Here is an 11,883-nt window from a genome sequence, read left to right on the forward strand (position 1 = left end):
TCACATGAAACAGAGTTTTTCATTTGAATGTATTAATGTTATTAGCAGCTCGTCTCCAGCCAAATCCCTCATGCAATAACACTGCCATTGCTGCTTAATGTGGATCTGTCATCTACATACGGCTGACTCACCTACCGCTGAATCTAGCCCTGTAAGTAAACTTGCACTGCGTGCATAAAACTAAATTCCGAATTTATTTTTTACCTGTATGCATTAATGCGACCGTACTGCCCTGTCCATAACCTTTGTTTCGTTCATTATCATCGCGCGCTTGCAGCAGCCCTATCCTTTGGTGAAAATCTGATAAATCTCCACATGCGCACCATTCTGTATAACTCACGATTCCATCTCGCGCCCCGTTGCCACCCCTCAGCGGAAGGTGGAGATGATAAAGAAAAAAAAAATAATAATGTCTCCCATCCTCTACACCTCCGCATAATAAGACTCAGGAAAAAGCTAGGTGCGCTTGTGTAAATCTAGGCCCGAGGTGAGGCCAGAGCTGACTCTGTACAGGGAACACTTTGTACTTTATAAGTGACCATTGTCACGATCCGCTGCTAGGAATTCCTCGGTGGTCTTCACCAGTGACCCCTCCTCTTGGGATTTGGGTTTTCGCTGCACCAAATGAGCAGATCGTGGTCCTCTGGTTAGGTACCTGGGAGTGACGAGGAGACTAGGGAATGACACTGAAATAATGAATGTAATGGTGCACTGGTATGATTTATGAAACTTGGAAGCTCTGGAATCATTAGGTGTACAGTGGACCCAGAAGCAGGTCAGTGCATAGGCCCTCTGTAGATTCAGTCACGGAATACAAGTAACTGTGCAGGGAACTCAGACGCTGGTGAATGAACTTGATACAATCGTGTGGATAAGGGAAGGTGCTTCGTTAATCCAGACGCAGGGAAAGCTACAGAAACTAGTGCTTGGGAATGATACAGGAGGAGACACTGGAAACTGGTAAATGAGCCAGAGCTGAATAAACACGAGGATTAACTGAAGCAAAACTTGAGGTTAAACTGGTGTTTTAACACAGAGAGGTGCTGACATATACACAGGAGAATTAGATGCTGATTAGTGCTGGAGTCTCGGCATAGAGACAAATATTGAAGAAATCACTGGAGGAGTCTGAGCCTCGGAAACACTAGAAAGAGTCACTGGAGATAAACAGTATAAAGCTAGTTGCGAATCCAGACACTAGGATATAACACTGGTAGGAAAGAACGTGGAACTTGGAAAGCTGCAACAGCTAGTAAACTCAGTAATTGGAAAAGCGAAGTTGAACAGCAACTTCCTGTTCCTGGAGTCAGGCTAATTACCCTTAGGTAGTTGGTCATTGGGTCAGAGGATCAGCTGAGTGACTGCAGGACTACCATTGGGAAAGACTAGTCAGTTGGTATAGACCAACATGGCTGCGCCCATGCCCGCCAACATGGGAACCAGGACATACGCACGGAAGCCCTAGTAGACCCCGGGGAGAATACTCAGCCACCACTCTCCTCCACTCCCAGCGACTGAAAACCTAAGCCCAAGGATGCCAGCGCGGAGGTGAGTAGCTGCCGATCCCAGGCCGCATCCTGACAACCATCCAGTGACTGAATTCTGTAGGCTGAACTAATAAAGTAGCTTGTTGGTCCAGGCCACAAAATGGCCACTCCTCACTCTGTGTCCTCATTTATTTGTTCCATAATGCTCCGATGTTCCCAGCTGAGATAATAAAACATTCTGTGTGATTTGACGCTGTGGTATCCACCCATGAGTTCTACCACTATAAAAACTCTAGTGAATTGAAGTTACTGCTGCTGAATTTATTTTGTTTTTCTATTTTATTTGTTTTATTTGATTGTTTTTCTATTATAGCTGCACCCAAGATCCCCCCAGACCTAAAGTCTCACAGCCCCAAATGCCCCTCTAGTGTGACAGGCACTTATAGTAAGTCACAGGTTTGTTTGGCCTGAGCCCCGAGGCGGTGCCCTGCTTGACTGATTGGTAGTTGTAGATGCACTTGGGGTTTTGCGGCTTTGGGAAACTTGCTGAACACTGAGGGGGAAAGGCCTTTATGTAAGCAGGGTTCTACCTATGTGGTGTTTTTGTTTTTTTGTTTTTTTCTTTTCCTTTTTCACCCAACATCCTCCATGTTCCTTTGATGGCACTGTGCTCATGGTTGATGGGGTCTCAAGCAATAAACCACCCAAATGGTTTTGTTATTTATTTAGATTTCCCTTTCTTGCTATTATGGGAAAAATTATTCTCGTGTGACTCTTTTTAAATTCCAGACCACGCTGTAAAAGTACTATGTTCAGAAGCTCCTGGTGTGAAGCAGCCATAAGTGGGAATAATAAATGAAGGCCGCTGCCAGGCTCTGATTGTCATCCTGCGCAAGCGAAAAATCTCCTTTCCACCGCTCACCACAGGGTCTTCCAAACACTGCGCTTTTCTGACTGGCAAACTTTTTTTTTTTTTTTTCTTATGCAGACTTATTTTGATTTAGAGTACTTTTATGTCTCTCTTAAGCAGGAAAGGTGTTTAAAAAAAAAAAAAAACAACAATCCTAGGTCCCTATATGCATAATGCAGCTTCTCAATCCCTTGCTCTAAACTAAGACTAATTCTGTACCAGATAATCCCCTTGAACCCTGCTTTTTTTGTTTTTTTTTCCTGGGGAAGTGTTTATATCGTCCTAACCCCCTATCAATCCGTTTTGGGAATTTCTGACACTTAATAATAAAGTTGTGATGTGGAGCCTGTGTATTGTCACAGGCCTTCTCCATGTTTATCACCAGGCAAGTCCCATCCCCTCCTGCCTGCTCATCACGGGCAGCATCCTAATGGCTTAGGGCAGGGTTTCTCAAACTCCATCCTCAAGGCACCCTAACAGTCAAGGTTTTACGGATATACATGCCTGCATAATGAGACAGACTGAGGTACTAATTAACTTCTTCACACCCTTATGCAGGGGCCATTTTCTGACGTTGGCACTTGTCACATTACATCAATATCACTGTTTTTGGGGGGATTTTTGTAATGCAGTACTCACAATTTTTTTTTTTTTTTTTTAAAGAAGACCCTGTATTTTCAGAAAATACCATTGGTCTTTTTACTCATTCTAACATGGCCCAAAAAAAATTTTTAACCCACATGGCCAAAAAAAGTTTGTTTTTTTTGTTTTTTTAATTGTAATTTTAAGAAAGGGAGCCAAACGCAAACTTCAAAAAAAAAAATTTTTTTTTTCATCTTATAAGCACCACAAAAAATACTTTATAGTTTCATTTTGCCAATGAGTCACCACTTTCAAATTATGTGGCCCTACCTTAAGCTGGGCATCCACTATACAATTTTCTGTCAGATATCTGCCCAATCTGGCTGGTTGGAATGAAAACCTGGTAATGTATGGGAACAATTGACCATTTGCTCACAAACACTGGAAAATAGCCAAAAATGGTTCTTCAGACAAATTGGTTAAAACACAAATTTAACCATTTGAACAATTTTTTTTAAATTTTTTTTTTGTCCTTTTTTCAGTGTTTAAAACCATATGATCAACTGTCATTTGCTCTCAGCTTTAGCAGCTATTGTCTGGTGATCACCAAACAGTATCGCCCAGCGCTACGGAAAAAAATAGTTTTCCATAGAATCCTGCTTTTTAATATTTTGGATAGGTAACTTTTTCCGTAGCGCAGGGTAACATAATCCGTGATCACCAGACAAAAAGTACATTTCTAAAATGCCAGGTTGGGGGAGATCTTCCCCATCCCTGGACACCATAATTTTTCTATAGTGCAAGTGGTTTTGCCTGGTGATCACACTGATGCTGGGGTTGAGGAAATGGAGGGACTTTTAGTCTCTTCCATGTTCCATTTTTAATTTATTCACAATCTGGCCTGGAAACTGCCAGGAATTTCCAGCTCTCCTTAGGACGAGAGGTAAAAAAAATTAAATAATTTTTTTAGGAAAAAAGGAATCTGCACACACTTGCAGTCAATATGATAAAAATTTATAATTGAGGTGCCAGGTCCAGATAGATAATATAGAAGAATATCCAACGTGGAATATAGACCAGCACACTCCAATATAAAAAAAAAATATATATTTAAAAAAAAATATATATATAGAAGAATATCCACCGTGGAATATAGACCAGCACACTCCAATACAAAATATCATTTAATATCCATGATATTACAGGGGAAACAAGCCATCCATATAATAAATCAGTACTTATCATAGCCAACTTATAGAGGCTCCATGATGTCACCATGCCCATAGCATGCAGGGATGGCTTGTTTTCCCTGTAATATGGATATTAAATGATATTTTGTATTGGAGTGAGCTGGTCTATATTCCACGTTGGATATTCCTTCTATATATATTTTGTAAAGTGTTATTTTTTTTTTTTTATGTGGACCTTAGCTGTGGAGGACAAGTGGGGCTCTTCCGCCGCAGTCTAGTTGTATATCCGGGGGGACGAGCCGCACTCATCATCCCCAGTGAAGGGGTTAAGTCACCTGTGCCCTGAGGACAGAGGTTGGGAACCGCTGGCTTAAAGGATATTTTGGGGGAACGGACCATTGCCTTGTCAGCCTGCTTATTTCGGAGCACGAAAAACCCAGAAAATGTCATCTTTCAGCATTTTTTTTTTTTTTCTTCTTGCTCCGGTTTGAAAATATTATGTTACTGCACTGTAATTACTAATCCTGCATGTGTTTAGGGGACTTGCACAGTAGAATGCATGAGACAAACATTACTATTGTTAAAGCTGAACAAAAATATTAGGAAGTAAAAAAAACTCCCCCCTCCTTAATTAACGCCCCATCCCACCTAATATAACACCCACAAAAAGAGCTGGACACAAGGTTGTTTTCTGCTGCCAAATTCTATGTTTGATTATAGCATGTCACTGTGATCATCCTCATGTGGGCTTAAGTGTACTTGTCACCTACATACAGTGGAGGCGGTGGTTGTGTTTGTTTGTTTTTTTTTAGCTTGAACCCCAGCCTCTCTCTTATACCCCTTTTACACCGGAGCTAAAACCCGGGTTTTTGAAGGGTTAACCCGGGCAGCTCCCTGGTGTAAAAGGGCAGAGGGTTGGATCGCCGGGTCCAACCCAGGTAACTAGCAGGGTTTAACACGGGCGTAGCCCGTGAAACCCTGCTATGGGAACAGCGCACTCCGGGTCACGATGACCTGGAGTGCGCTGCTAGCCGGCCGATTGGTCCGGCTTCAGTGGCGCTTGGAGATGACGTAATCTCCAAGCGTCCACTTTCACTCCGCAAAAGTCGGGTCTCCCGAGTCAGCGCCGGCAAAATTCCGGGTCTGATCCGGATAGGAACCTTGTTCCAACTCCGGGTCAGACCCGGAATTTAGGTGGAAAAGGGGTATAACAAGAAAGGCCTCATAGGCATTAGGTCAGTGCACCTAGGTGTGATTAGGTAAAGGGTACGACTTCAATGATACAGAACGTGAAATAAAAAAATATTTTGATGTCTTTTATATGGCAGTGTTTCTCAACTCTAGTCCTTAGGGACCCCGTATAGGGCCCCATACATCAGCCTGGCCGATTCCCTGATCCAACCGGAAACATTGGTTGGAAATCCTAATCGATGGCCATCGATGACCGCCGATCTGTCTGGGAATTGGTGAAATTCTTCATGTTAAAAATCCCTGATTTGCTGATCATGATCATATTTTGATCTGCAAATTGGTGAAATCCAACATGCTGGATTTTACCTATGCCCCGACTATGGTGTCTGGGGAATTGGCCCAATGCATCACAGGTGTATGAGGGCCTTTAAAACAGTGCATGCTTTCCAGATCTCCTAATTGGTGCACAGTTGTGTTCATTACTGGCTAGCACATGTTAAGAGATCCACAGGTTGAGCTCATTTCAATTTGGGATACTGAGGAATGTAAAACATACACTGTTGGGGGGAGGGGTCCTGAGGACTGAACTTGGGGAAACACTGTTATACGGGCTAATAGTAAGATTTTGAATCTGCTAATCGTACGTACCTCTAATGATTACATTAATGCTGGCGGCGATGGATCGGTCTGATGTTGCAGTCTGTGCAGCCCACCAACAATGATGCTTAAGAACAATCCACTTGTATTGGATCATTAATGGTCCTACCAAGCCCCAAAAGGTGCTAGTAGTGACCGGACCACTCAGCCGGGGTAGACCTGTTGCCCTCGTGTACGGCCTTACAATTCATAGGAGGTTTCCTGATGCTCAGGCCTTACAGCAGGACTGGCCATTGCATGGGTCAGCTTCCCAGATGTAGCCTTCCAGATTAATGTCACCAGTGTAACCTAGAAAGATCATTTCACTGACACCGTATTTTGCAGTCCTTAGTTAGCTGATGGGGTTGATAACCTCTGTAATAAAATGAGATGTCATGTTTATTTTACATTTAATATAGTATAATGTTGATTACAGCGTGCTGCCTGTTCTGTCCTGTTAGTAGGTTAGGTTGATATCCCTATTGAATGTATTCGGTCAATAGAAACCTTAGCTGTAATCCCCAATTATGGAACCCTCTGCTTCTTGTGTCTGTCTATGCTTTGCAGGTGACAACTCAATGACGTAGTAAAAATAAGGAACATGCATTACAATGACACTAGTGATATTCCTTTAGGGCTATTGCTTAGACTTCAGCGCAATGTACGTTATGTTAGAAGCTTGTCTTCCTGCTACTGGCTATTGTCCCACAATTATAATGCTATTGCTAGTTATGCAATCACAGGCTTAAAACGAGACCAAACACCGGCTCCTTTTCTGTGTGTGAATGAATAATCTGTATAATACCTATGATGCTGAGACCTCCCCAGTCTCTAGCAGATTTATTGTGTGTTGTTGTGTTGCATATTGCTTCTCTGGAACAAAATGGCCGCCGTTTCAGTCTGCAGGCGACAGGTACACTTAGACGGGCAGTATTGTAATGCTACACAACACCCCTTTTTAAAAACCTAATTGCTCTTTTTTTTTTTTTTTTTTTTTTCAAGCTGATTTATCGATTAACTGTACAGACATTTGAATGTCCTCTCCTTGTGTCCTCACTGCAGTGCTAGCGTGTGGAAGGCCCCAGGCAACGGCTGTGTACAAAGTTTCTGAATACGCAAGAAGATTTGGCGTCCCAGTGATCGCGGATGGCGGGATTCAGACAGTCGGACATATCGCAAAGGCTCTCTCCCTCGGTGCCTCTACAGGTGAGTCTAATTTTAATATTTTATCATCAGAAAATGGCGGTTAACAATAGATGTAAAAGAAGCTGCCTTGTAATGTTCACAAGACCTACTGAGGTATGTAGGCATGCTGGGAGTTGTAGTTATTTGCACTCTGGGCTCCAGTCTTATCAGATGTTAGGTTTGTTGCCATAGATTATTATTTCTGCCAATGGGTCGGGGGAGAGGGAGGCAGGAGGAGTGTGCATTGAGGTAAATCCTCTTATGAATGAGTAAGGACTCCATACTCAGTGGGTGACCACTCTCCTTCTTAGGCTATGACAATCATGATTTATATACTGTTTTAATCTCTCAATTTTTGGCTGCAGTTATGATGGGGTCATTGTTGGCAGCGACCACAGAAGCGCCCGGTGAATATTTCTTCTCGGACGGCATACGGTTAAAGAAATACCGCGGCATGGGATCACTGGACGCCATGGACAAGAATGTGAGCAGCCAGAAGAGATATTTCAGGTGAGATTTAGGTGCATGTACTGTATCACTCACTGCACAACAGCGCCCTCTGCAGGCTGCTGGAACTCTCCTGTTTCCTCACTCATGTTTCTCTTCTCAGCGAGGCCGATAAGATTAAAGTCGCACAGGGTGTATCTGGCGCCATACAAGACAAGGGATCTATTCACAAGTTTATTCCATATCTGATAGCTGGAATCCAGCACTCCTGCCAGGATATAGGTGCAAAGAGCGTAATGCAACTCAGGTGAGTGATGAGCCTACAATATACTCCTTTTCCGCACGCTAGCTAGGAAGAGATTGGGATAACATTGGCGTGAGAACGGTGCTCTTACAAAGGGCTTTTTTTATGTACCTGTCATGGGCGATTTGGTATCTTCTGCCACTGGTCTCTAAGCGTACGATACCCATTCTCGAAAGAGTTCACGTCCATTTTTGTGTACACAGCCCAGTAATTATCCGTATTTCACAATGTGTCTGATCGAAGCCCAGCAAGCGGTCAAATCCTACTTGTATCTGATCTGTCCCATACTAGACCCTGATGCAGTATTAATCATACACAGCCCGAGTGGAGAAAGTTCTATACACCTTACTCTTGTGACTGCACAGACCACCACTCCAGGATAGTGCATTGGTGCTCAGACCCCCTTTGTCAGGGTTGATTCTTGGCACAAAGCTGCCCCTACACTAAAAGTTGCGATCGGCAACTTGGCAATATTCCTTGGGTGCCTTTTACCTGTATCGTGATGCAGGCAAACGCGCAGACTGAAGGTCTGAATCAGGGCGGATTTAAAAAAAAATTAAAAATCTGCCTCCAGGCCGCTTGCATAGCTGTGGGTGACCATCCACAGCTTTTGCGAGCGACCTGGCGATGGTCGTGATTATCGCGACCATCAGGCTTGCGACGAGACCCTTGTAGTAGGGTCTTGTTCCCGCAAGCCCAAGCCCATCACGAATGATGTCAGTAGGGCCGCCCACAAATGGCAGGCATTCCTTTGGGAACACCTCTGGGTGTCCAGCCACCCTACCTACAAAACGGGGCGAGCTGTCGATCAACATCGACAGCCGCCCCGTTTTGTAGCGAGCCCTGGAACGAGTGAAGTTCTCACTCGCTCTGGGGTACGCCGTGCATCAACCCACTTGTGAGCGCTATACATCAGGCCCCGATTCCGCAGTGGCACATAGAAAGAGCCATAAGAACCAGTTAGAGGAAAGTCTCCATCACTCCTTACATTGTATAAAGCTGCGATAGACCGTAGGGAGGAAATCTCACTGTGCTTGTATGGAGTGTGAGCTTCCGCTTTGTTACAGGGCGATGATGTATTCCGGAGAGCTGAAGTTTGAGAAGAGGACCATGTCTGCACAGGTGGAGGGAGGCGTGCATGGGCTCCACTCGTAAGTCTCAGACTTCATGTCTTGTGTTCTTACCTGTCTGTCTGTCTGGGTGGAGCTACAGCTATAATAGATATAAAATTATATATATCTATATATAAATAAACTTGATTGGCTATCTAAATAAATTATTCTGAGGCCATCTAGGGACACTGGGTACCTTGGATATAGAGGCTTGGCCAGCAGTGTGTGCATTTTACATTTATACACTAACACAGAGGTTCCCAAACTGTCCTCAAGGCACCCTAACAGTCCAGGTTTTAAGAATATCCATGTTAGACCACAGGTGACTTAATTAGTACCTCAGCCAATTTGATTTAACCCACATGTGCTCAACCATGGAGATCTCTAAAACCTGAACTGTTGGGGAGCCTTGTAGACCACGTTTGGGAACCTCTGCACTAAGAGGTAGATTTACTAACCTGCGCTTTGGCAAAGCTGCTATTGATCAGAGCCTTTGAAGGATTTATATTGGGAACTGTAATAAATGCTAAACCAGCTCAGGGCTCCCTCAGATGTACAGTGACTGTAGGACTCCACATCCAAGGGAGAGATATTAAATGAAACAAACGAATGTGAAAGTATGTAAACAGCAGGTGGAGATCACACGGAGCTGCACTTCCGGTAATGATTCGTTAGGAAGACAACTGAACAATCATAGAGCGAATGGATGAAGCTGCCGTGTTTTTGTTGTTGTATAACTCTGCAATGTAACGCCGGGTACACTCTAGACAATATGGCATGGCATATTGTCCACAGCGGGCAGTGTCAGCGACATCGCCCATCGGACCTGCATGCAGTATAGTCAGTGAGGGCCATGCTGCTGGCATCGGTCAGTGTGTACCCGGCGTAGAACTGTTCAGCAACCAGTACAATGGCTGCCACATACTCCTGTTACTCACAGCAAGTCCCCAGAGAACTAATCCAACCACCTCTCTGTTACCGGATCATCCCCTATCTAATGGGTGTAATAAAGGCCTCTGCCGCCTTTAAGAGCTGCTGTGTTCGGAATGGTGGTGGGCCTGGTTATCCACACAATGCGTATCTACCTTAGGAGGAGACACCCTTTATCCTCATGGAAGAGGGGGTGGTGGTATCTGTAACATATCTTAGACCTGGGACTTAGGGCCTGATTCTGTAAGGATCATAATTGCAAAGCTGCATGCAGGCTATAGATATGATGTATGCAATCAGGCAGCTTTGCAATTCTTTGCAGATATGGTAACGGAAGTTGTCGCCGCCCCCAAACGGCAGCAGGCTGTCAATCACTGACTGACTGCTGACAGTTTGCAAGCCGACTCTCAGACCCGTTCTGCACATGCGCAAAATGGGTCAGGCGCCTGTGCAGAGTCCCAAACATCGGGAATCTGTGTTCAGCAGTGCACGCTGAATCGGGCCCTCGTTTCTGACAGGTGATTGTTAAGTGAGAACTATCAGGACGTCCGTGTTCTGAATGTTTAATATGTGAACTGAATCAACAACTTTCTGCTGTCTACATCAGTGGTCGGGGAACGGGTAAATTACCCCATTTGCGGTAAAACTGAAATTCCTGGGGGTAATGGACGGACAGCTAGGCATGCATATGAATCATTGCATGCCCGGCCGTCCGTCCATTACCCCCAGGAATGCATCCGGCGTCAGTGACCTCCAGCCCGGCGCCGCAGGGAGGCTCTAAGCCAGACGCCCGCTGAGATGTTATTACCAGTGGGCGAGCGACTCCTTCCCTGCAGCGCCGCGTTAGCCGGAGTTCTCTTCTGTACTCCAGCTTCCGCCCCTCTCCATGCGCACTATGGGAGAGAAGTCATGACGTCTCTCCCATAGTTCCGAGGAGCAGCCGGGCAGACAGGACAGGACGGTGGCGGATGCAGGAGCGGGGATTAAGGTGGTTTTTTTTTTTTTTTGTACAAGCGGCACTACAGGGGCATTATATGGGGGCACTACTATAGGATTTCCTTCCTTTCAAATCAAGGGGCTAACGTCAGCGTATCTAAATATATTTTGGGGTAAAAGGTAAAAAAGTTCCCTGATCTACATGAACTTTTCCCAAGTGGAGGAATCCTCATTCGCTGCTGCTGTTCCGCCATCCTCCTGGGCAGAACAGTCTGATGGGTCACAGGACTCTTGTGTAAGATGTAGCTTGAGCAGCTCTCCCCAAGGAGTCACTGTCGTCTGTGACAAGTCCCTGCTTAGACATTACCAGGCTTCTAGCACAATGTGCTCTCATGTGGAGCCCCCTACTGGCTCCAAAGACCCTTAGCCCAGCTCACACAGGTGGTTCATTCCCTGCGGATGCTGCAGTCACAGCTGAGAGTGCTTAGCTACATTATAAACCATAGGTATTCAACCTGTGGCTGTCTAGCTCCTGAGGAACTACACATCCCATCATGCCCTATTAGTAAAACCTGCTAGGGTATGCTGAGATGTGTAGTTCTGCAGCAGCTGGAGGGCTTCATGTTGACTACCCCTGGGATGACACTTTGGGCAGGTAAGTAATAACAGACATGGTCTCTCTCCCATCCCCACGCTTAGGATGTGCTCTATGGATCTTGCCTGACAGGACAGCTGCAAAATACAGATTGGGTTTAGTATGGTAAAAGCCAGTCACTGCTGTGCGCGCTGTAACACTACGGCCTTCGATCTGGCAGAGGGCAACATGGGTCTGCACTCTTGGCTATCGCAGGGTACCCAGCATCTACAGCTGGATATGAGAGAGAATTTAAGGCCATCATAAATGATAACACTTTCCTTGACTGGTGCATTATAAGTGTATAGGAATTATTATTCTATCTGGACATGAACATTG

General features: G+C 44.9%; 1 protein-coding gene across 2 annotated transcripts in view; it reads left to right on the top strand.

Moving 5' to 3' along the window:
- IMPDH2 (inosine monophosphate dehydrogenase 2) overlaps positions 1 to 11,883 on the top strand; it is a 33,830-nt gene that overhangs the window by 21,033 nt on the left and 914 nt on the right. The window contains exons 10-14 of one of the 2 annotated variants that reach the window (XM_088453998.1): positions 1,861 to 1,932; positions 7,059 to 7,202; positions 7,547 to 7,691; positions 7,792 to 7,935; positions 9,000 to 9,083. In XM_088453998.1, coding sequence (XP_088310124.1) covers positions 1,861 to 1,932; positions 7,059 to 7,202; positions 7,547 to 7,691; positions 7,792 to 7,935; positions 9,000 to 9,083 — 589 coding nt within the window. The remainder of the gene's footprint in view (positions 1 to 1,860; positions 1,933 to 7,058; positions 7,203 to 7,546; positions 7,692 to 7,791; positions 7,936 to 8,999; positions 9,084 to 11,883) is intronic. The other variant, XM_088453999.1, reaches the window with a different exon arrangement.

This window comes from Taudactylus pleione, unplaced genomic scaffold (genome assembly GCF_031769625.1).
Source record: "Taudactylus pleione unplaced genomic scaffold, aTauple2 ptg000607l, whole genome shotgun sequence".
Taxonomy (NCBI): domain Eukaryota; kingdom Metazoa; phylum Chordata; class Amphibia; order Anura; family Myobatrachidae; genus Taudactylus; species Taudactylus pleione.